The sequence below is a fragment of the Dipodomys spectabilis genome, unplaced genomic scaffold, assembly GCF_019054845.1.
Source record: "Dipodomys spectabilis isolate Male_0828 unplaced genomic scaffold, ASM1905484v1 ptg000140l, whole genome shotgun sequence".
Classification (NCBI taxonomy): Eukaryota; Metazoa; Chordata; class Mammalia; order Rodentia; family Heteromyidae; genus Dipodomys; species Dipodomys spectabilis.
In genome coordinates, this window is record NW_024870817.1 from 27454743 (window position 1) to 27478518 (window position 23776).

Here is a 23776-nt window from a genome sequence, read left to right on the forward strand (position 1 = left end):
AATTTAGGAAAAGTTAAGTGCAAGATTTAGTATAAGGAGAAAGTTAACCATAATTATGAATTAACTAAAATTTGTAATCTATAAAGTTAATACATCTGAAATTATAAATTATTATTGGCTGTGATTTCCCCCCCCCCCCCCCCCCAAGCTCCCTCCCCTGGTCCTAGAGCTTGAACTCAGGGCCTGGGCACTGTCCTTGAGCCTCTCTGTGCTCAAGGCTAGCGCTCTACCACTTGAGCCACAGCACTACTTCCAGCCTTTTCTGTTTTATGTGGTACTGAAGAATGGAACCTAGGGCTTCAGGCATGCTAAGCAAGCACTCTACCACTTAGCCACATTCCCAGCCCCTCACAGGGATCTTTTAGGTTAAATACTGAAACACAGATACTATGACCACAATCAGAAGTCATTTAGAAATGTGGGTAACACTTTTAACTTTATGTGTTACTGGCAACACAGCTTGAAAGCTAACTCAATCTAAGATTCAGATGCTGTGAGGGCAAAAAGTCTTATTTAATTCTTGTACTTTTTTTTGGGGTGGGGGAGAGGTCCGGTCGTGGGGCCTGAACTCTGGGCCTGGGCACTGTCCTTCAAGGCTAACACTCTACCACTTGAGCCACAGCGCCACTTCTGACTTTTTTTTTCTGCTTATGTGGTGTTGAGGAATAGAACCCAGGGCCTCATGCATGCAAGGCAAGCGTTCTGCTACTGAGCCACCTTCCCAGCCCAATTCTTGTTCTCTTATATGCTAAGCTTATTACTTGAAATATTTTACTTAAGCTGGGCACTGGTGGCTCACACCTGTAATCCTAGCTGTTCAGGAGGCTGAGATCTGAGGATCATGGTTCAAAGCCAGCCAGGGCAGGAAAGTCTGTTGAGACTCTTATCTCTAATAAACCACCAGAAAACTGGAAGTGGTGCTGTGGCTCAAGTGGTAGAGCACTAACCTTGAACTGAAGAGCTGAGGGACAGCACCTAGGCCCAGAGTTCAAGCCTACAACCTACAAAAAAAAAATTTACTTAAGGAGTTATATCTGATTTTAACATTTTGTTGTTATTTGGTATCTGAGACTAATTAGTGAAGGTAAAAGTTGGGGGGTCTCTGTCTCTGTTAGCCTTGCTTAATTTCATCTCCAGGGATTATTTAATTTTTCCCTTTTCAACTTTCCTACCCTGAATCATCAGAGAAACTTTGGTGAGAATGTATGATGAAGTCTGTGTTTTAGGTTCAGTGCAGATGTCTCATAATTGGCAGGACGCCTTTCCAGGTATACCCTATTGAGCGAGTAAAGCTTCCATAAGCAAAGGTATGTGTATTTTATATCTGTAAACTTGAGTTGCCCTAGATTGAGTTCCACTGTGAAATTTGTGATTTTATAAAACAATGCTTGCTGGGCGCTGGTGACTCATGACTCTAATCCTGGCTACTCAGGAGGCCGAAAGTTGAGGATCACCGTTTGAAGCCAGCTGGGGCAAGAAAGTCCATGAGACTCTTACCTCCAATAAACCACTCAAAAAAAAAAGCAAGAAGTGGTGCTGTGGCTCAAGTGGTAGAGCACTAGCCTTGAGCAAAAGAAGCCCAGGGACAGTGTCCATGTACTATATGAGCAAAGATAATGGAACTCTGTCCTGAGAAGTATTTTCAATTAAGTCTTTGACAAATCCCCAAAATTATGTATTTCTTAATAAAGACATAATAATAGTAGCATACCAATAAGGAAACAGTGATATGCAGGAGATTCCTCTAAGGCTATTCTGCTTCCCCTACCTGGATTACATTGAATGCTTCAGCTATCTCCTGAGAAGTTACTAGAACCTTCCTATAAGCTATGAAAGAGATTAGACTGTCAATTTGACAACCATAACTCTTTCCTCAGTTTTGGATCTCATTTGTATACCTGATAATGGTAAAAATAAGTATTTTAGTTATACTTACAGAGAAATTTCCTTTTTCACAATAACAGAGAAAAATAATAGTTTGTATAAGGATTTTATAAATGAAGACTGGGAATGTAACTAAGTGATAGAGCACTGACCTAGCATGTATGAGGCTCTGGGTTCCATCTCTGGTACTGGAGGGGAAAAAAGTTTGCAAAAGGGCTGGGGAGGTGGCTCAGTGGTAGAGCGCTTGCCTTGCATGCCTGAGGCCCTGGGTTCGATTCCTCAGCACCACATAAGCAAAAAGAAAAAAGCCAGAAGTGGCACTGTGGCTCAAGTGGTAGAGCGCTAGCCTTGAGCTGAAGAGCTGAGGGACAACGCCCAGGCCCAGGGTTCAGACCCCACGACCGGACCCAAAAAAAAAAAAGAAAAGAAAAAAGAGTTTGCAAAAGTACACACAGTGATTAAAAGTTATGACTTTTAATTTCTTGAAACTCTATGCTGTATTTTAAGGCTCCAGATGTGTAAATTTTTTTTGATGGTGCTAGAGATTCAATTTAGGATAATAAATGTATGCATTTTTACTTCATATTCTTTGTCAGTCCTGAGGATTGAATCCTGGGCCTCATTCTTGCTAGACACTCTTAACACTAAATTATACTTCATACTGTTTTTATTCAGTCTGATAATCTTTATCTTTTAACTAAAACATTAAATCTAAGCCAGGCACCGGTGGCTCATACCTATAATCCTAGCTACTCAGGAGGCTAAGATCTGAGGATTGTGGTTCAAAGCCAGCCTGGGCAGGAAAGTCCTTGAGACTCTTTATCTCCACTTAACCTCCAGAAAAATGGAAATGGTGCTGTGGCTCAAGTGGTAGAGCACACACCTTGAGCTGAAGAGCTCAGGGACAGAGGCCCGGCCCAGAGTTCAAGCCCTACTACCAACAAAAACAAAACAAAACAAAAAACAACAATAAATCCATTCAAATTTAATCTGTAAATTAAATTTTATGTAATTACATATGTCTAATATATTTACATTTAATACATGTATTATCACTGATAAATTTTTGATCTAATCTGTCCATCTGTGTGTTATTATTTTCAACTATTCCATCTTGTTTTCTCTCTTGCCTTTTAAAAATTGATTATTTTCTGTCTAATTAGGAAATTGTATGCTGTGTTTTATTCTTTTAATAGTCAGCCGAAGTTATACAGGATATTTTAGCTTGGGTCCTCAAGCAAGTAAAGACAGATGCAAAAATAGAAGTACTGTTCCTTGATCTAGGAGGTGAAGTTGAAGAAGCAAAGGGAAAGCAGGGTGAGGAAATCTGCAGTGTGTTCCTGCAGGAGCCATGCTTTGTGACACTGAAGAAAGGCTTAGGAGTCTCCCATCAGTGTGTTCCCTTAGAGCAGGTAGCTTCCCTGGAAGATTTGTCAGGAGAAATTTCTCTGGGCTGTCTGTTAAAGAAAGGAAGGAGCCGGGCGCTGGTGGCTCACGCCTGTAATCCTAGCTACTCAGGAGGCTGAGATATGAGGATCGCGGTTCAAAGCCAGCCCGGGCAAGAGAGACCGTGAGACTCCTATCTCCAATAAACCACCAGAAAACCGGAAGTGGCGCTGTAGCTCAAGTGGTAGAGCGCTCGCCTTGAGCTGAAGAGCTGAGGGACAGCGCCCAAGCCCAGAGTTCAAGCCCCACGACCGACAAAAAAAAAAAAGAAAGGAAGGAGAGGTAACTTTTCTAACTCCTTCCCTGTCCCATTAACCATTGCTTAAAGTTTACCCACAGTAATTTCCTGGTGACTACTCAGCAAGCTGATCCTATGAAGGAGTGCTATAGCATTGCATCCAACTCTGGGAGATGGTGGGCAAATCCTGTCAGAAAAGCTTTGGTGCCTTCAGTTTGATGGCCAATCCAGGAAGCTGGGTAAAGTCAGTAGTGGAACAGACAATACTTTTGTACTAGTGGGTCATGCTGTAATCGGAGTTCTCAGAAGGCTAAGCTCAGAGGATCACAGTTCAAAGATAGCCCAGGCAGACAAATCTAAGAGGTTCTTTGTCTCCAATTAAACATCAAGATAGCAGAAATAGAGTTATGACTCAAGGATAGAGGGTCAGCCTTACATGGAAAAAGTTAAGGGACAATTGGCTGGCTCTGAGTTTCAGTCCCAGTACTAGCACACACATGAGTGAATGAGTGAATGAATGAATGATGAATGGGTAGACAAAGAGAATCTGAAGAGGCATTATTTATTTGTATTCAGTTATTAGTTATCTAAGCTGAAAGTCAAAATGGACCTTCACCTCCTTGCAGACTATACAAGGACTCCTTCCTCACCTCACATGTATATTATTGCATTTCTTCCATATCATATGATATTAATATTTGTTTTAATCAGCCTATATTGAGATTTGGTCATATTTTTACCACTTTCTTGACTCTCCATTTCTTCTTGTGTCTCAGATCTATTCTAAGAGGATGAGGTACATTTGCTTAGAATATAGGAACATTCAGAATATAAGAGTTTCACAGACTTTCCTGCCTGGGCTGGCTTTGAACCATGATCCTCAGATCTCAGCATCCTGAGTAGCTAGGATTACAGGAGTGAGCCACCAACATCTGGCTAACACTGTGACTTTTTTTGTAATGATTAGAGATAAGAGTTTCACACACTCTCCTGTTCAGGCTGGCCTCAAACCATAGTCCTCAGATCTCAGCCTCCTGAGTAGCTAGGATTATAGGTGTGAGATACCAGCACCCAGCTTTTTAGTTGTTTTAATAAGCGAAGCACTAACATGTCACAATGGGGCCATTCAGGTTCCTTCTGGTCAGGGTGGCATGTGGAAGGAACTGTGGGCTTTTGTAAGATTACTTACTAGTTTGTAACTTCCTCATGTTTGTGTCATATCTGTGTTTTGTCCTCTCTGTCTCTAACATGGTAAACACATTTGTATGATGAAATGATCTTATAATAATGAGGAGCCAGGGGCTGGGAAGGTGGCTCAGTGGTAGAGTGCTTGCCTTGCATGCCTGAGGCCCTGGGTTCGATTCCTCAGCACCACATAAGCAAAAAGAAAAAAGCCGGAAGTGACGCTGTGGCTCAAGTGGTAGAGCGCTAACCTTGAGCTGAAGAGCTGAGGGACAGCGCCCAGGCCCAGAGTTCAGGCCCTATGACCAGACCCCCCGAAAAAATAATAATAATGAGGAGCCAGGGTATATGTGGAGCTTGGGCTGTGGGTTGGTGGAATCGCAAGGACTTAGTGAGTGGCTGTGTTTAAAAGAAAAGGCAAGAAGTTTTAGTCCCTGAGGCCTGTAGCAGAGAAGAGAAGGGCACACAAGAAGTGGTCACACGTATTGGAATTAGCCTTAGGAGTACAATACTCTAGGACTGCTTTTGGGTTCCATTCCATAAGGGTAGAGGATTCATTAATTGCATGTTGTCTAATTCTTTTCTTGGGAGAAGTTTACAGAATGGACTGAGGACTCTATTCATCTTATTAAGTTGCTATTCAATCATACCACAAGCCAAAAACAGTTTGCAAATTCTTTAGTCACTAATTATTCACTCAACAAACCTTTTCTATCAGCTACAAATCTGACAAAATGCTACATAAGCCCTAACCCAATCCATGTGTGTGTAAATCTCTGAGCCTAAAAATAAAGCAGACCCAGGGATGAGAGAGTGAGTGGTAGAGCAGTTGCATAACAAGCACAAGGCCCTGAATTCAAACTCTAGTACCACCAAAAACAATAGGAAAAAAACACAAAAACCACACACAGACTTACACTGCAGTCCTTGTGGAGAAGGTAATCATGTGTCAGGTGTAACAGTGGAAGGAGGATCTGAACCTGGGTCTAGGCAGGGAAAGCATGTGAGTAAAGGGACCTGTTAACATAGGGGTGAGCTCTGGAAGAAGGTGTCACATCTAAAGAAGACCTCTGGAGATGCTTACCAGGGTACATAGGGATAGTTTTGATTTTTTTTGTTTTGTTTTTTTGAGCTTTATGCATAGGCACTTGTTGCTTAGTCCAAAAAATAAGTTTTTTAAATGAAGTAACTGCTACTTAGCCACAACCTATCTTTTCCTTCTGGGACTGTAGGTGATTGTGATAAATGATAAGCTAATAAGAACTGCTGCTAATCATATTGCACAGATATTTAGGCAGCTTAAAACATCTTCAAGATCACTGGAACTCAGGAGTTCAAGACCAGCCTGGACAACCTAGTGAGACCTCATCTCTAAAAAAATAAGTAGGTCCTGATCATGGAATTCTATTGAGCTTTCAGAAAACTTAGGTATCTTTATGGAAAAGATCTCAAACATGGATGTTTCCTTTGCTGTATGTATGTGCAGTTTTTAAAAACAAACAAACAAACATTGGTATTAGCCTGGCACTGGTAGCTCACACCTGTAATCCTGGGCTACTCAGGAGGCTGAGATCTGGGAATTGCGGTTTGAAGCCAGCCCAGGCAGAAAAGTCCCTGTGAGACTCTTATCTCTAGTTAGCCACCAGAAAACTGAAAGTGGAGCTGTAGTTGACAGTAGTAGAGTGACAGCCTTGAGCAAAAGAGCTCAGTAACTGCACCTAGGCCTTGAGTTCAAGCCCCATACCACCACCACCACCACCAACAAAAACCAAACGTTGGTACTATTTTAATTAATATAAATAAAAATGCTCCTGAGTAATTCTATGCCTTCTGACAAATGTATATACTCATGTAATAACTTCACAAGGTAGAAAACATTTCATCACCCCCAAAGAGCTCCTTTGCAGTCAACACTCACCAGGACTTCCTATACCAGGAAACTTCCATCTCTTTTTATCACTGTATGGTTTTGCCGGTATGTAGGAGTTATAATTATTATAAATTACATCATACATTGTATATAGCTTTTGCTTATGTTTTTGGGATATATTTATATTGCTGTATATGTGAATAGTTTGTTCCTTTTTTGCTGCTTATGTGGAATATTCCATTAATATTGATACTTTGAGGGCTTGAGAGCATTACTCAAGTGGATAGAGTACCTGCCCAACAGGAACAAGGCAAGTTCAAGCCCACTACCATCATTGTTAATTCATTGTTAATCTATTTGTTTATCCCTAATGGATATCCGGATTGTTTCTGTTTTCATGCCTGTTTGAATAAAGTTGCTACCAGCATTTCTTTACAAAGCTCTGTGTACTCATGTTTTTATTTTTCTTAGGTGCCTACATGAAAATGGAATAAGTAGATGAGATGTTAAGTAAATACTTCACATTTTTCCCCCCTGGGACTTGAATGGATGCTGGCCTTGAGCTTCTTTTGCTCAAGGGTAGCACTCTATCACCTGAGCCATGGAGCCACTTCTGGCGTTTTTGAGTAGTTTATTGGAGATAAAGAAGAGTCTCACAGCCAGGTGCCAATGGCTCACCCCTAATCCTAGCTACTCAGGAGACAGATTTGGTAATCTCAGCTCAAAGCCCGGGCAGGAAAGTCTGTGAGACTCTTACCTCCAATAAACAAGTGCAAAACCGGAAGTGGTGCTGTGGCTTAAACCAGTAGAGCGCTCTCCTTGAGCTGAAGAGCACAGGGAAAGTGCCCAGGCCCAGAGTTCAAGCCCCACAACCGATCCCTCCCCCACCCAAAAAAAAAATCTTGGCAATTTTGTATAAATATGGTAATCAACCAGGGCTTGAGGCATCGCTCATCTGGCCTACCTATACTGCCTAGCAAGCAGAAGACCAAGTTCAGACCTTAAAACTGTAAAATCAGAGACCAAACCTGTCAGGATCCTTCAAGACCATCCCATGGGACCACACAGAGGCAAGCAGGCACAGGAAAAAGATTATTATAAGGCTTATTAGAGGGGCCAAATCTCCCTGGAAAGGAACCACATGGCATCTGCCTCTATCCAAGTGGCAGGTAGTTCTAGGGCTAGTAGTGAGGTAGGTACATGCACAGGTAGGTCTAGGCAGAGAGGGAGTGGCTAGCTGTAAGGCAGGAAGTCTAGGACAGGGTGGAGCTGAAGACTTTACATAAGGATAATGCTAACAAAACTGGATTATTAGTTATCGGAAATAGGGCCAGATATTAAAGGCTGAGCCCCTCTATAGAGAGAAACTCCAGATCAAATGGCTAGTAGTCAGCTTAAGCCTTTTCCATCCTTGGTAAAAGCAAAAGAACATCTCTCTCTCTCACTCAAGTTTCCTAGGCTGGCAGCTTTGCTGAAGGCCACTGACAACCTTGAGGTGTATCACCAGCTACCTGTGTTGCTATATTAGCCAAAGGCTTATATTAAAAATGATTTCTTAAGGGTTGGGAAGGTGGCTCAATGGTTGAGTGCTTGCCTTGCATGCATGAGGCCCTGGGTTTGATTGCTCAGCACCACATAAGCAGAAAAAGCTGGAAGTGGTGCTGTGGCTCAAGTGGTAGAGTGCTAGCCTTGAGCTGAAGAGCTGAGGGACAGCGCCCAGACCCAGAGTTCAGGTCCCATGTCCGACCAAAAAAAAGAAAATTTCAGTAAATCCCCAACCATTGGAATGAATTTCTAATGTTTTGAGAATCATGGGAATGGGAATGCGTTTCTAATTTTTGAGATTTAAAATATACAACGCTTATTCAAGGCTATGTTTTACTTATGCTTCTGTAGCTTAAGTCTGTTTTGCGTTTGCAAATCTGCTTGCTTGCTTTGACAAACACCACCTGTGTGGTTTTTTCCCTTTTTAAACCCTGCAGTAAGAGATCTTGGCTGCTGTATCCTACTACCCAAATAGGGTAGCCACACAGTTAATGAAAGCTCCTTGCCCTGTTTAACTGAGTCAGTAGCCTTATTTCCAGATTTGGGATTCTTCAGCACCCCACTCCACTCCCACCAAAAAAAAACAACCTAATTTTACTTATTTTGGTGTTAGTACTGAGACTTGAACTCTGGGACTCACACTCCCCCCCCCCCTTTTTTTTTTTTTGGCCAGTCATGGTGCTTGAACTCAGGGCATGGGCACTGTCCTTGAGCCTCTCTGTGCTCAAGGCTAATGCTTTACCACTTGAGCCACAGTACTACTTCCAGCATTTTCTGTTATGTGGTACTGAGTTCATGCATGCTAGGTATGTACCCTCTACCACTAAGCCACATTCCCAACCTTTCCCTTCCCTCCTCCCTCCCGCCCCCCACCTTTTTTTTTTAATCAGTCATGGGGCTTGAGCTTCAGACCTGGCTACTGTCCCTGAGCTCTTTGCTTAAGGCTCCACTTCCAGTTTTTCTGGTGGATAATTATTGGTTAAGAGTCTAATGGACTTTCCTGTCCCAGCTGGTTTTCTCCCTTAGATTTTTTTGTTCAAGTCTGACCCACTACTACTTAATCTAAACCATTTCCAACAACCTAATTTTAAAATGAACAAAAGATTCAAGTACCAATAAAGATATGGGAATGACCAGCTGGGCACTGGTGGGCACTGGGCTGGTGGCTACTCCGGAGGCTGAGATTTGAGGATCAAAGTTAGCCAGGACAGGAAAGTCCTTGAGACTCTTATCTCCAATCAACCACCAGAAAACTAGAAGTCGAGCTGTGGCTCAAAATGGTAGAGTGCTGGCTTTGAGCAAAAAGCTCAGGGACAGTGCCCAGGCCCTGAGTTCAAGCCTCATGAATGACAAAAAAATTATATATATATATATATATATTTGGAATTTGTTGGAATTCAAAATCAGATATTTCCTCTTGAGGGACTTTACAGTCTTTGTTACACCTTTAGAAACTTGCCTACCCTGATTGCTGCAATGCTTCAGGCTTTTTACTGGTAACTTCTCTACAAATTTGTTTTCACTTTTACTTCCTCAAATTTATTTTGTCAGTGCTTCCCAGAAAAGAGGAAAGACAGTGTGGGTACTTTAGTCCACATTCTCCTCCTGTTTGCCTGGGACGCTGATAAAGTTCAAGGTAAGTCAGTGCCTATCCCTGGCATACTTGACTCTTGCTTCTCTTTGGAGGCAGGGGAATAAGGATAGACGGTGTTGCAGAGGCAGGTTTAATTCCTAGCAGGTGCTAGTGGCTCACACCTCTAATCCTGGCAACTCAGGAGGCTGAAATCTGAGGATCTGTCCCAGTTCCAAGCCAGCTGGGGCAGAACAGTCTGTGATACTCTTAACTCCAACAAATCAACGAAGTGGAGCCTGTGGTTCAAGTGGTAGAGTGCTAGCCTTGAGCAAAAAAGAAGTTTAGAGATAGTGCCTAGGCCCTGAATTCAAGCCCTGGGACTGGGACAAGAATATAAGTAACGAGAGAGGGAGGGAAAGAAGGCAGGAAGGAAAGAAGGACAAACCCAAGTTTTCTTTCTTTCTTTTTTTTTTTTTTTTTGTCAGTAACGGGGCTTGAACTCTGGGCCTGGGCGCTGTCCCTCAGCTCTTCAGCTCAAGGCAAGCGCTCTACCACTTGAGCTACAGCGCCACTTCCAGTTTTTTTCTAGTGGTTTATTGAAGATAGGAGTCTCACGGTCTTTGCTGCCCGGGCTGGCTTTGAACCTCGATTCTCAAATCTCAGCCTCCTGAATAGCTAGGATTACAGGCGTGAGCCACCAGCGCCCGGCAGTTTTCTTTCTTTATCAGATGAAAGAAAGAGAAAATCCAGGTCTTCCTTCCACTTCTACCATCATCATAAACAGTGAAAACATGCTCTTTATAATAAAAATCCCCAATAACTTTCCTTTTCCCTATTTCTTTACAAGATGGCCAGTGCAGAGGAGGCACCTGAGGAGAAGACTTCCCAGCATGAATATGGCTTGCTTTCAGCACTGTCTGGCTTTCTGGGCACAGATCTAGTTCAGCTTAGAAAGGAAGTAGATGAAGAGCAGCACAGAGCCCGCAAAGAGGTTAAGAAAGGTTTTAATGCACACATGCGCAACGAAGAAAAGCGGTTGAAGACTTTTATGACCTATAACTTGGACAGTTGCTGGACACCCCAGGAGATGGCAGCTGCTGGCTTTTACTTTACTGGAATAAAATCAGAGATTCAGTGCTTCTGCTGTAGCTTAATCCTCTTTGACACCAAACTCTGGAAACTTCCCTTAGGAGAGCACAAGAAATTTCATCCAGATTGTGAGTTCCTTTTGGGCAAAGACGTTGGCAACATATCCAAGTATGATGTAAGAGTGAAGAGCCCAGCCTGTGAGCTGAAAGGGGACAAAGCTAAGTACCAAGAAGAGGAGGCCAGACTGGAATCCTTCCAGACCTGGCCGTTTTATGTGCAGGGGATACCCCCTCAGGAACTCTCTGCGGCTGGCTTTGCTTTCACAGGTACCTTGAAACTCTTTTCTGAATGATTTCTCTGCTATACTAAGTTTAGATAGCATAGTTTGGTTGCTTTTTATAGTATTTTTGTGATTTGTCTCTCATTTGTCAATTTTGTTCCATTAGATATCATTTATCTTATTAAAATTCAACTTAAGTAATTTTACTTTTGTTTTAATCTGTGTGTGTGTGTGTGTGTGTGTGTGTGTGTGTGTGTGTGTGTGTGTGTGTGTGTGTGTGTGTGTGTGTGTGTGTGTGTGTGTTGAATATGTCAGTACGAGGGCTTTGAACTTAGGGCCTGGGCACCATCCCCTAGCTTTTTCACTTAAGGCTTAGTGCTTTAGTAATTGAACCATAGCTTTACTTAAGCTTTTTGATAGTTAATTGGAAATAAGAGTCTCACATACTTTTCTGCCCGGGTTGGCTTCGAACTGTGATCCTCATATCTCAGCTTCTTGAGTAGTCAGGATTACAGGTGTTAACCACTGGCACCTAGTCTTTAATTTGTCTTAGGAACAGCATGTATAATTCCAACTACATAGATTTTAAGGTTATCTGTCCTTAAGTTTGGAAAATTCTATCTGTAGCCAGGTACGGTGGTACATGGCTCTAATCCTGGCTGTGAGGGAGGCAAAGGTAGGACAGAGGTACAAGGTGAATCCTGGGCAAACATGCAAGATCCTATTTGGGAAAAAAGAATGAAAGCAGAAGAAGACTGGGAGCATAACTCAAGTGGTAGAGTGGCTGCTTGACAAATGTGATTGGCAAGTATGAGGTGGTCTGACTATCACTTCAGGCAAGTATGGAGTCTCCGGACTGTGTCACTACAGGCAGTCCTGTGTTAGCATGCCATTACTGCTGTCCTGAAAGCTCAGAACATCATGTGACCTCTGGGAAGTCCCTAGAGCAGACATACTGAATGCAGGAGATTAGAGATTTGGAAATGAAGCGGGCCCATGGATGAGGGATGGGGGTCCATGCTCAGAAAGTAGTCATTTGGGGTAGCAGGCCTGTGGGTGAGGACGCCATTACAATGGTTATGAGAGAATACAGGTGTTGGTTGTCCACAAAATAATCACATCACAATGCTTTCTTCCCTGTGTAGGTAAAAGGGACACTGTACAGTGTTTTTCCTGTGGCGGATGCTTAGGAAATTGGGAAGAAGGAGATGACCCTTGGAAGGAGCATGCCAAGTGGTTTCCCAAGTAAGTGGATTTAGGTTTTGTTTGTTTGTTTTTTGTTTTTGTTTTTTGCAGTTTCTTTTTTATTTGCCAGTCCTGGGACTTGAACTTGAGACCTGGCCACTGTCCCTGAGCTTCTTTTACTGAAAGCTAGCATTCTGCTACTTGAGCCACAGCCCCATTTCCAGCTTTTACTGAGTAGTTTGTTGGAGGTAAGAGTGTCACAGACTTTCTTGCCCAGACTGGCTTTGAACTGTGATCCTCTGATCCCAGCCTCCTGAGTAGCTAGGATTACTGGCGTGAGCCACTAGTGGCCCGGCTGTTTTGATATTTTATACTTAAGTCTTTTTTTTTTTCTTTCTGTGAGAGAGAGTCCTGGCGCTTGAACTCCAGGCCTGGGTGCTATCCTTAAGCTTTTTTGCTCAAGACTAGCACTCTACCAGTTGAGCCACAGCTCTACTTCTGACTTTTTTTTGGTGGTTAATTGGAGATAAGAGTCCCACAGATTTTCCTCCAGCATGGCTTTCAACTGCAGTCCTCAGATCTCAGTCTCCTAAGTAGCTAGGATTACAGTAATGGTGAACCACCAGTGCCCCCCTCAGAAGCTCTTTTTTAAAAGCTTCTAGATGAAGCCAGGATTGTCAGCTCATCAACTGTCCCTCTGGCCTCTGAGCCAATCCTAACAGACACCAGACCAGTTCTAAGTGTTCAAAGTATAGCATGTGCTCCTTAGCCCATGGGAGCCAAGCTTTAGGTCCTGGGCTCCTAAAACAGCTCAAATATTATGTCTAGGAGTACTTGTCATTTCATTTCTTAGCCGCTGAACCACAGCCAGCCATACCATTCCCAGATCATCTTGTGAACAGGACCAGCTGAAGTGGTTCTACTGTACTCTCAACACTGAGGTAGAGGTGAGGTGACATTACCATACTCACATAGTCCAGCATCCAGACCCACAGCTCTTTTTAAAAAATTCAGTGTGCTGGCCGCCGGTGGCTCACGCCTGTAATCCTAGCTACTCAGGAGTCTGAGATCTTAGGATCACAGTTCAAAGCCACCAGAAAACTGGAAGTGGTGCTGTGGCTCAAGTGGTAGAGCACTGGTCTTGAGCTGAAGAGTTGAGGGACAGCACCCAGGTCCAGAGTTCAGGCCCCACAATCAACAACAACAAAAAAATTCAATGTGTATAGATTAATATCTAGTACTTTTTTTTTTTTTTTTTGCTGGTCCTGGGGCTTGAACTCAGGACCAAGTGCTGTCCCTGAGCTAAAATTATCCATTCTACCACTTGAACCACAGCTCTACTTTCAGCTTTGTCTGTGATTAATTAGAGATAAGAAACTCACAGACTTTCCTGTCCAAGCTGGCTTTAGCCCAGCCCAGAAGTCAACCTCAAGGACTGGCAAAACAAAACAAAAAAACAAGTACATCAAAACAATGAAAATTCTCCTGTGTAAGTTTTTGGAGTAAGTTTTTCATTTGTTTGTTTGTTTTTGTTGGTTGTAGGGCTTGAACTCAGGGCTTGGGCACTGTCCCTGAGCCTCTCTATGTTCAAGGCTAGTGCTGTACCACTTGAGCCAGAGCGCTACTTCCAGTTTTTGAGTGGTTAATTGAGGATAGGAGTCTCACAAGGACTTTTCTGCCTGGGCTGGCTTTGCACACCGTTCCTCAGATCAGCCTCCTGAGTAGTTACTATTACAGGCGTGAGCCACCAGCAGTCAGCCTGAACATTTTTATTGAAGTATAAAATTTAATACTTTTTTTTTTATGCTAGTCCTGGGGATTGAACTCAGGGCCTAGGCAGTATCCCTGAGCTTCTTTTGCTCAAGGGTAGCACTCTACCACTTGAGCCACAGTGCCACTTCCAGCTTTTTCTTTTTCTTTTTTTTTTTCGGGTCCGGTTGTGGGGCCTGAACTCTGGGCCTGGGCGCTGTCCCTCAGCTCTTCAGCTCAAGGCTAGCGCTCTACCACTTGAGCCACAGTGCCACTTCCAGCTTTTTTTCTTTTTGCTTATGTGGTGCTGAGGAATCAAACCCAGGGCCTCAGGCATGCAAGGCAAGCGCTCTACCACTGAGCCACCTTCCCAGCCCCAGCTTTTTCTTTTTATGTGCTAATGAGGAATCAAACCCAGGCCTTCAAGCATGCTAGGCAAGCACTCTACCACTAAATCACATTCCAAGCCCAAATTAAATACATTTCTGACAAATCTTTATTGTGCTATAGGACATATCTATCACAGTACTGGAGTAAATTTTAATTATATTTTTAATTGTAGATGTGAATTTCTTCAAAGTAAGAAATCTTCCGAGGAAATTGCCCAGTATATTCAAAGCTACAAGGGATTTGTTGACGTAACGGTAATTAATAAACAACAAACTTTTTTCTCAACTTGTTTTTAATGACATATCTGGATCAGCACAGGACAGGACTCTTTTTCTGTCATAGTTTGTTTCTTCCTTTCTCCTTTCATTCCCTTGCCTCTCATCTGAAGGGTGCATAATAAAAATAAAAATGCATTCTCTTTCTAGGCTAGGGAACTAAAAATTTCTTTTTCCATGGCTTTTTTTTTTTTTTTTTTTGGCAGATGGGACAATACTGGGGTTTGAATAAGAACCTTGCACACTTGCTTGATTTTTTTTCATTTACAGCTGGTGCTCTACCACTTGAGCTACTGCTCTACTTTAGCTTCATTGGAGATAAGAGTCTCAGGAACTTTTCTGCCTAGGCTGGCTTTGAACCATGATCCTTACATCTCAGCCTCCTGAATAGCTAGTACACTCAGCCCAAGGCTGAGTTTTGATGGGTTCTGTCTGCCTGCCTTTCTGCTAATCACCTTTGTGAAGGCCTGCATGAGTTGTCTCACTTGGCCCTGCCCCCACAGGGGGCCAGGTGGCTCCTTCCAGCTAGTTGTTGAGACTCCACTAGTAAGGACTTCCTAGTGCAAGTAACAGGAAATACAACCCAAATTGGCTTAAGGAAAGAAGAGAATGGAGCGGTTGGAGGCATGACTCAAGTGGTAGGGTGCCTGCCAATGAGCCTAAAGCATCAGATAGCCAGTTTGAGTTTGTGGGAGGGGAGAGGGGAGAGGGAGAGAGGAGAGCGAGGAGAGAGAGGGGAAAAGGAAAGGGGAGGAAATAGAGAGGAAAAAAAATGGATTGGCTGTGACCCAGAAGGCTTGACCATGTGGAAAAAATGTACTGAAAAAGGAAGGGTGTTTTCTCAGGAGAAATCTAAGCGCAGTCACCCCAGGTGCCTTCTGAATGTAGTTCCTGCCTATGTTTCTTAGTTTCTCATTGAACTACTTCTATGGAATCGGATACAGATTTTTTTGCACTTAATGTGAAAAAGAGGTGTTAGTGTTTCCTGTTGGGCAGAGGTGTAAACCTTCAGAACAGTTTTGCTCTGTGTTTTTTTTTCCTATTTTTTAAATTTGTTATTATAAAGGTGATGTACAGAGAGTTTACCATTACATAAGTCAGGTAAGGAGTACTTTTTTTTAAGGATTTTAAATTTTTTTTTTAATTTAATTTAATTTGTGAACATACTGTACAGAGGAGTTACAGTTACATGGGCAGGATAATGCGTACATTTCTTACCAAGCATTGCAGCCTCCTCCTTTGTTTACCCTTCACATCCCTTCCCAGAAGGATTTTAAATTTTTATTTTTATTTTTTGTTGGTGGGGCTTGAACTCAAGGCCTGTGTGCTATCCCTGAATGCTACTCAAGGCTAGTGTTCTACCACTTTGAGCTGCAGCTACACTTCTAGATTTCTGGTCATTAATGGGAGAAAAAAGTTTTACAAACTTTCTTTCATAGGTTGGCTTGGAACCACAATCCTCAGATCTCAATCTCAGTACCTAGGATTACAGATGTGAGCCACCAGCACCAGCCTGAGTGCACATTAATTTATTTATTTGTTTGTTTGTTTATTGGTCATGTGGCTTGAACTTTGGGCCTGGATGCTGTCCCTGAGCTTTTCTGTGCTCTACCACTTTGAGCCACTGTGTCACTTCTGGCTTTCTAGAGTCTAATTGGAGATAAGTGTCTAATGGACTTTCCTGCCCAGGATGGCTTTGAACCTCAATCCTCATATCTCAGCCTTCTGAGAAGCTAGGATTACAGAATTACAGGTGTCAGCCACCAGTGCCCAGTGAGAGTACATTTCTTTTTTCTTTTTTTTTTTTTTAGGTCCGGTCGTGGGGCCTGAACTCTGGGCCTGGGCGCTGTCCCTCAGCTCTTCAGCTCAAGGCTAGCACTCTACCACTTGAACCACAGCACCACTTCCGGCTTTTTTTTTTCTGCTGATGTGGTGCTGAGGAATCGAACCCAGGGCCTCAAGCATGCAAGGCGAGCGCTCTACCACTGAGCCACCTTCCCAGCCTGAGAGTACATTTCTTTTGGGACAGTGTCACCCTTTGCTCTGTTTTAAAAACCTTTCCAGAGACAAGGGCTGGTGGCTTACCAGCACCTGTAATCCAAGCTACTCAAGAGGCTGAGATCTGAGAATCAAGGTTGGAAACCAGACAGAGATGACAAATCTGAGAGACTCTTTATCTCCAGTGCACCAACAAAATGCCGGAAATGGAGGTGTGGCTCCAGTGGTAGAGCATGAGGTCCTGATTTCAAGCTCCAGTACTAGCACACATACACACAAGAAAACCTTGCCAACACTAGGAATCAAAATTCAAATGATGCTTCTCTGGCAGCTCTGCCACTGTCTAATGAGGCTCTTCCCTTGGCAGGAAGTCTTGCTCCCAGTTATCCATTTTATATATCAAACCATCTATAACATGGATTTCATTTTCCTCAGGGAGAACATTTTGTGAATTCCTGGATCCAGAGAGAATTACCTATGGCATCAGGTAAAAACTAAGGCATAGACCAGTAGTTTTGCTTTGTTTAGTTCTTCTTATGCTTTTTGTCCCTTTAAACATTCAAAGTTTAGGGGCTAGGAAGGTGGCTCAGTGGTAGAGCGCTTGCCTTGCATGCATAAGGCCCTGGGTTCGATTCCTCAGCACCACATAAGCAAAAAGAAAAAAGCCAGAAGTGGCACTGTGGTTCAAGTGGTAGAGCGCTACCCTTGAGCTGTAGAGCTGAGAGACAGCGCCCAGGCCCAGAGTTCAGGCCCCATGACCAGACCCAAAATAAATAAATAAATAAATAAAATAAACATTCAATGTTTAATTCCTTTGTGGGAATAGAAAGGTTGCATTCAGATTAGTCAGTCGTTTTTTAAAGACATCTCCCCTTTCTTTCCATTGTGCTCAGCAGTAATTAGATTTTATATTTCACAGCATGATCAACTATGCTCTGAGAGTTACAGCAAACCACAGTAGACTTTTGCCAAGATGATAGAAGCCCAGAGATGGTTTGTTGCTCCAGGACCTGGTCTTGAAATCAGAGCCCAGCTAGCGCCGGTGGCTCACGCCTATAATCCTAGTTACTGAGGAGGCTGAGGATCGAGGTTCAAAGCCAGCCCAGGCAGGAAAGAACTCTTATCTCCAATAAACCACCAGATAACCGGAAGTGCCACTGTAGCTCAAATGGTAGAGCGCTAGCCTTGAGCTGAGGGACAGTGCTCAGGCCCAGAATTCAAGCCCCACAACCGACCAAAAAAATAAATAAAATAAAATAAAAATGAAATCAGAGCCCAGCTGTGTAGCTGACACTCTACCACTTGAGACACACCACCAGTCCAGCATTTTTCTGATTAATTGGAGATAAAAGCTCTCAGACTTCTCTGCCCTGGATGACAATGGAGTATGTACTTATAATCACCGTTATATCAAACTCATTTGTTGAAATGGAGTCTCACTAACTTTTTGCCCATGCTGGCCATGAACCAGAGGTCTTCCTGAACTCTGCTTCCTGATTAGCTGGGATTTCAGGTGAGACACTCCGTGCCCAGCTTGAAAACATTCTTAAATGGCTCAATGTGCTGTTAAGGAATTAAATAATATAAATTTCAAAATTGAATAGCCAGGTACTAGTGGCTCATAGCTGTAATCCTAGCTAATATTGGAATCTGAGAATCTCAGTTTGAAGCCAGCCTGGATAGGCAATCTGAGACACTTTTATCTCCAGTTAACCACCAAAAAGCTGTAAGTGAGCTGTGGTTTAAGTAGTAGAGCACCAGCCTTGAAAAAAAAGTCTAAGGGACAGCACTCAGGTCCTGGGTTTAAGCCTCTATAATAGCACAAAAATAAAGTAGTCGCAAGAAATCTAGGGTTAGTACCAAGTAAGGTAGCACACACTGGTGACCCTAGCACTTAGGAATCACAAGTAAGAGGACTGAGTGTTCAAGGTCAGTCTGAGCTCCGTAAGCTTTTTCTTTTCTTTTCTTTTTTTGTCATGGTGCTTGAACTCTGGGCCTGGGCCCTGCCCTTCAGCTGTTCAGCTCAAGGCAAATGCTCTGCCACTTGAGCCACAGCACCACTTCTGGTTTTCTGGTGGTTTATTGGAGATAAGAGTCTCACAGACTTTCCTGCTTGGGCTGGCTTTGAACTGTGATCCTCAGATCCCAGTCTCCTGAGTAGCTAGGATTACAGGCGTGAGCCACCGGAGAACTGTTTTGTTTTTGTTTTTTCTGTTGTCAGGATTTGGACTTCACACTTGCTTGACTTAAACAAGCAAGCAAACAAAATACTGGATGGGCATGGTTGTACATTTCTGTAATCCTAGCTACTTGGGAAGTACAGGCAGGAGAATTCAGAGGTCAAGACCAGTATGGGCAAAGTTAGCAACACTGTCTCAAAAACAAAATATGAACAAAAGATGCCAAATATAGGCCGCTCGGGGTCGCAGTATCAGCTCCCGATACTGTGGCCCAGGCCAGTCAGTGTAGGAACCTTCTCAATAAAGTTGCTTCTTTGTTAACAACAATAATGAAAAAAAGATGCCAAATATATTGGCTCAAGCCTGTAATCTTAGCTAATTGGAAGGCAGATATCAGGGGATTGTAGTTAAGGTCACCCTGGGCATAAGAGTTCATGAAAATTCGTTGACATGATTGACATGTCTGTCAATGGATGAAAGACTTGGTATTATGGAGCAACATGTGATCAACCTTACTTCATCTAAACTCCTGCCTGTTTTTTTTTTTGCCCAGTCCTGGGGCTTGAACTCAGGGCCTAGGCACTGTCCTTGAGCTTCTTTTTGTTCAAGGCTAGAACTGTACCTCTTGAGCCAAGGTACTGCTTCTAGCTTCTTCTGTGTATGTGGTACTGAGGAATCAAACCTAGGAGCTTCATGCATGTTAGGCAATCACTCTACCACTAAGCCACATTCCCAGTCCATTCCTGTCTGGTCTTCTAACCACCCCGATTTTTTTTTGAAGCATACAAATTCCATCTGTAAATAGGGAGCTATAACTTGAACTTGGCAGTATCAAAGCTTGCTGACCTCACTCTATACTTTTTATTCAAGCTTACAACAGTGACAGTGTCTTCGCTAATGAAGAACTACGCCTAGACACTTTTAAGAACTGGCCTCACAAATTCTCTTCGAAAGTTTCACTTCTGGCCAAAGCAGGTCTCATCTTCACAGGTGAGTCAGTAGGGAGTACCTCTTCCTTTGCTTCACCAGCTAAACCTCATATGACGTTATGGTCCTGAGCTTACATAAGTCTACACACAACCTTCGTTCATAGGTTTGTTTGTTTTTTTTAATTTTTTTATTGCTCCATAAATCACCTTCTAGATTTTTTCATTCCTCTCTTAGGTGGTCAGTCTTTGAACTTGAAGCCTTGAGGCCCAGATGAACAATGACTACAAGTACTCTGGAATGATTCTCATTTCCTTTCCTTTCCCCATATTTCTTTCCCTGCTTCCTACACCACTAGACAATAAGAAACTGTCTCAGGATGCTGCCCCCACCTCTCATTCCCTACTTTTCTCTTGATTACATATCTTAACTGGATCATAGTCAGATGGCCACGACTATCTCTACAGGAGCTGGGAAAGCGAACATTCTTCCAGGGAGGCAATGTGCCCTGCTAAGAATTGGGGTTTCAAGATGGGTGCCAGTGGCTCATGACTGTAATCCTAGATATTCAGGAGGCTGAGATCTGAGGATTGAGGTTCAAAGCCGGCCCGGGCAGGGAAGGCTATGAGACTCGTATCTCCAGTTAACCACCAGAAAACCAGAACTGGCACTGTGGCTCAAGCGGTACAGAACTCACCTTGAGCTGAAGAGCTGAAGGACAGTGCCCAGGCCCAGAGTTTAAGCTCCATGCCCCCCCCAAAAAAAGAATTGGGGTTTGTCTATGGAGAAATTGGAAAAGGTGGGATGTGGCTAGGTGCTGGTGGCATGCCTGTAATCGTAGCCACACAGTAGGCTGAAATCTCAGAATCCGGGTTCAAAGCTAGGCCTCACAAGGAAGTATGTGAGACTCTTCTTCCATTAACTACAAAAAAATGCTGAAAATAGAGGTCTGGCTCAAATGGTAGAGTGTCAGCCTTCAGTGGAAAAAAACAAGTGACAGTATGTAGGCCTTGAATTCTAGCCCTGATATTAGAGAGAGAGAAAAAAAAGTGGGATAAGGAGATCAACCTCTGATACTCTGCTAAAAGGGAAAAAAAAATCTCAGGAGACTTATTCACACCATAAACATGTAAAAGTGTTGTCTTCTCTCGAGTGAAGTCACCAGGGAGGTATGTTCTGCACTATGTAACCTACAAAGCTGATTCCCACACAGCTCAGTCTGTACCAGAGAATGAAAGGCATGGAGAGAGGATTCCACACTCCTTCCTTGCTCCTCTTCCTCACACCAAATGCACTGGAAGTTACAGAGGAGTTGCATGTAGCTCTTTAACTGAGTGATTCTGCAGGTCTCACAAATATATTAGAGCAGTTCAGGAAAGGGAGTGTCATTGTTAATCTGCCTAACAAACATAGTCCATTGGCACAACAAGCCTTAGTACCTTACCACCATAAGCCTTTGAGAAGAGAGCATTCTGCCCTCTCTCCCTACTTGTTATTGTGTTCTCTTACCAGCCTTCCCCAAGGCCTCTCTCCAAAGTGCTCACTTACTCCTTCTCAAATACTCCATCCCTCCTCAAGGGCCTTCTCATCCTGCATGCTTTGGAAGTCAGATTTTTGGCTCAGTGTGAAGGATCCTTTCCTCTGCCCCAGCTTAGCCATGTTTATCAGGATCTCAGAGAGCAAGGAAAATGATGAACCTATTATTTCCAGTTTGAATCGCAGGCACAACCTCATACTCATTTCCTTCTAAAGAAATACAGGCTCACCAGGTGCTGGTGTCTTATGCCTATGATGCCAGCTACTCAGAAGACTGAGATCCTAGGATCAAAGCCAGCCCAGGGAGCAAAGTCCCTGACACTCTTATCTCCAATTAGTTACCAAAAAGCCAGAAGCAGATCTGTGGCTCAAGTGGTAGACTACAAATTTTAAACAACAACAACAAAAATGCTGAGAGACAGTATCCAGGCTCAAGAAGATCATCCAAGTATACAATATGAAGTGCAGGGAGAAGAAAGAGTACCCAGTGTCTACTGATTCCATTGCTCACCTTTCACTGGTAGACTACGTCATGTGGGCCTCCCTAGTAACCGGTCAGCTTACACTTTGAAACAAATGCAATTGAAAATGCAAATAGGGTGCCACTAACAAAGGTCTGGGAGTTATCATCTACTTGTCAGGAGATGAATGTATGTGTTATTGACACAAATCAAATTTCCTTCTTTCTAGAAATTAAGGACATTGTGCATTGCTTTTCCTGTGGCTTGTGTATGGAGAAATGGAAAGAAGATGATGACCCATTGAAAGATCATATCAAATATTCTCCCAGGTGAGTACGATTTTGAATGCACTCAAATGACTTATCCATTCTGTGGAAGACATCTTTACCTCCTCTGATTCAGACTGAAGAACTTGTCTGTATGTATTTCACCTTCTTATTCTCACAACAGCCTTCCTGTCTAACTGTTCTCTAATTATCATTGAATCTTGGTTTTGGTTCTAGGTCAGTATTTTTTTTTTTTTTGGGTCCGGTCGTGGGGCCTGAACTCTGGGCCTGGGCGCTGACCCTCAGCTCTTCAGCTCAAGGCTAGCGCTCTACCACTTGAGCCACAGCGCCACTTCCAGTTTTTTTCTTTTTTGCTTATGTGGTGCTGAGGAACCGAACCCAGGGCCTCATGCATGCAAGGCAAGTGCTCTACCACTGAGCCACCTTCCCAGCCCTAGGTCAGTATTCTTACATTACATGTTTACATGATCATAACTACATAAATGCTATATTGACAGAAGCTTGTAGTATGTTCAGACTCATTTGTCCCTTTCTGTACATCTTTTTAGTTTTGTACAAGTAATTGTCTTGTTAGTTTGTGTATTTTTTTTGTTGTTTAAGTAAAATGCACTCATGAACCTTTATTTTATTTTTTGTCAGTCATGGGACTTGAACTCTGGGTCTGGGAGCTGACTCTGAGCTTTTTTTTTTGTTTGTTTGTTTTTGGGGGGTCCGGTCATGGGGCCTGAACTCTGGGCCTGGGCGCTGTCCCTCAGCTCTTCAGCTCAAGGCTAGCACTCTACCACTTGAGCCACAGTGCCACTTCTGGCTTTTTCCTTTTTGCTTATGTGGTGCTGAGGAATCGAACCCAGGGCCTCTGGCATGCAAGGCATGCGCTCTATCACTGAGCCACCTTCCCAGCCCACTCTGAGCTTTTTTGCTCAAGGCTAGTGCTCTAACCACTTTGAGCCACAGTTCTACTTCCGGTTTTTAAGTGGTTAATTGGAGATAAGAGTTTCATAGACTTTTCTGCCTGGGCTGACTTTGAACCTTGATCCTTAGACCTCAGCCTCCTGAGTAGTTAGACTGATAGGCATGAGCCACCAGTGCCCAATGTCCATGAACCATTTTATTTGTTTGTTTATTGCTTATACCACGGTTTGAACTGAGGGTCTCGTGTTCTCCCTCAGCATGGTTGTTTGCAGTAGATGCTTCACCACTGGAGCCACACTTTCAGTCAGATTTTTGCTGGTTAATTAGAGATCAAGTCCAACAGAATTTTCTTCCCAGACTGGTTTTGAACCTGTATCCTCTAGAGCTCAGCCTACTGAGTAGCTAGGATTATAGGCATAAGCCACCAGTGTCTGGCTTCTCATACAAACCACGTGAAGATAGAACTCTATGATATTTAGTACATTCCAATGTTGTACAACCATCCCTCCAAATGGAACAGTTTCACCACTCCCCAAAAAAACTCTATATCCATTAAGCAATTACTTATCTTCCAAGACACTAGGGCTCTGTGTCTATAGGTTTACCTATATTGGATATTTCATGTAAACAGAAACAAGCAATATGACCTTTTGTGTCTGGCTTCTTTCACTTTGCAGATTGTTTTGGAGATTACAGTGTGAAGCAAGTATCAGTAATTCATCCCTTTCTGTGATCAAATAATATTTCATATAGAATATACTACCCTTTA

General features: G+C 43.1%; 1 protein-coding gene across 2 annotated transcripts in view; it reads left to right on the forward strand.

The window, feature by feature from the left end:
• LOC122117360 (NLR family apoptosis inhibitory protein) overlaps positions 1-23776 on the forward strand; it is a 51715-nt gene that overhangs the window by 4838 nt on the left and 23101 nt on the right. Inside the window, exons 1-7 of one of the 2 annotated variants that reach the window (XM_042691105.1) lie at positions 9738-9801; positions 10586-11153; positions 12253-12352; positions 14604-14685; positions 17140-17191; positions 19755-19874; positions 22038-22137. In XM_042691105.1, the coding sequence (XP_042547039.1) occupies positions 10586-11153; positions 12253-12352; positions 14604-14685; positions 17140-17191; positions 19755-19874; positions 22038-22137 (1022 nt within the window). In that variant the 5' untranslated portion in view covers positions 9738-9801. Of the gene's footprint in view, positions 1-9737; positions 9802-10585; positions 11154-12252; positions 12353-14603; positions 14686-17139; positions 17192-19754; positions 19875-22037; positions 22138-23776 lie in introns of those variants that run through there. The other variant, XM_042691104.1, reaches the window with a different exon arrangement.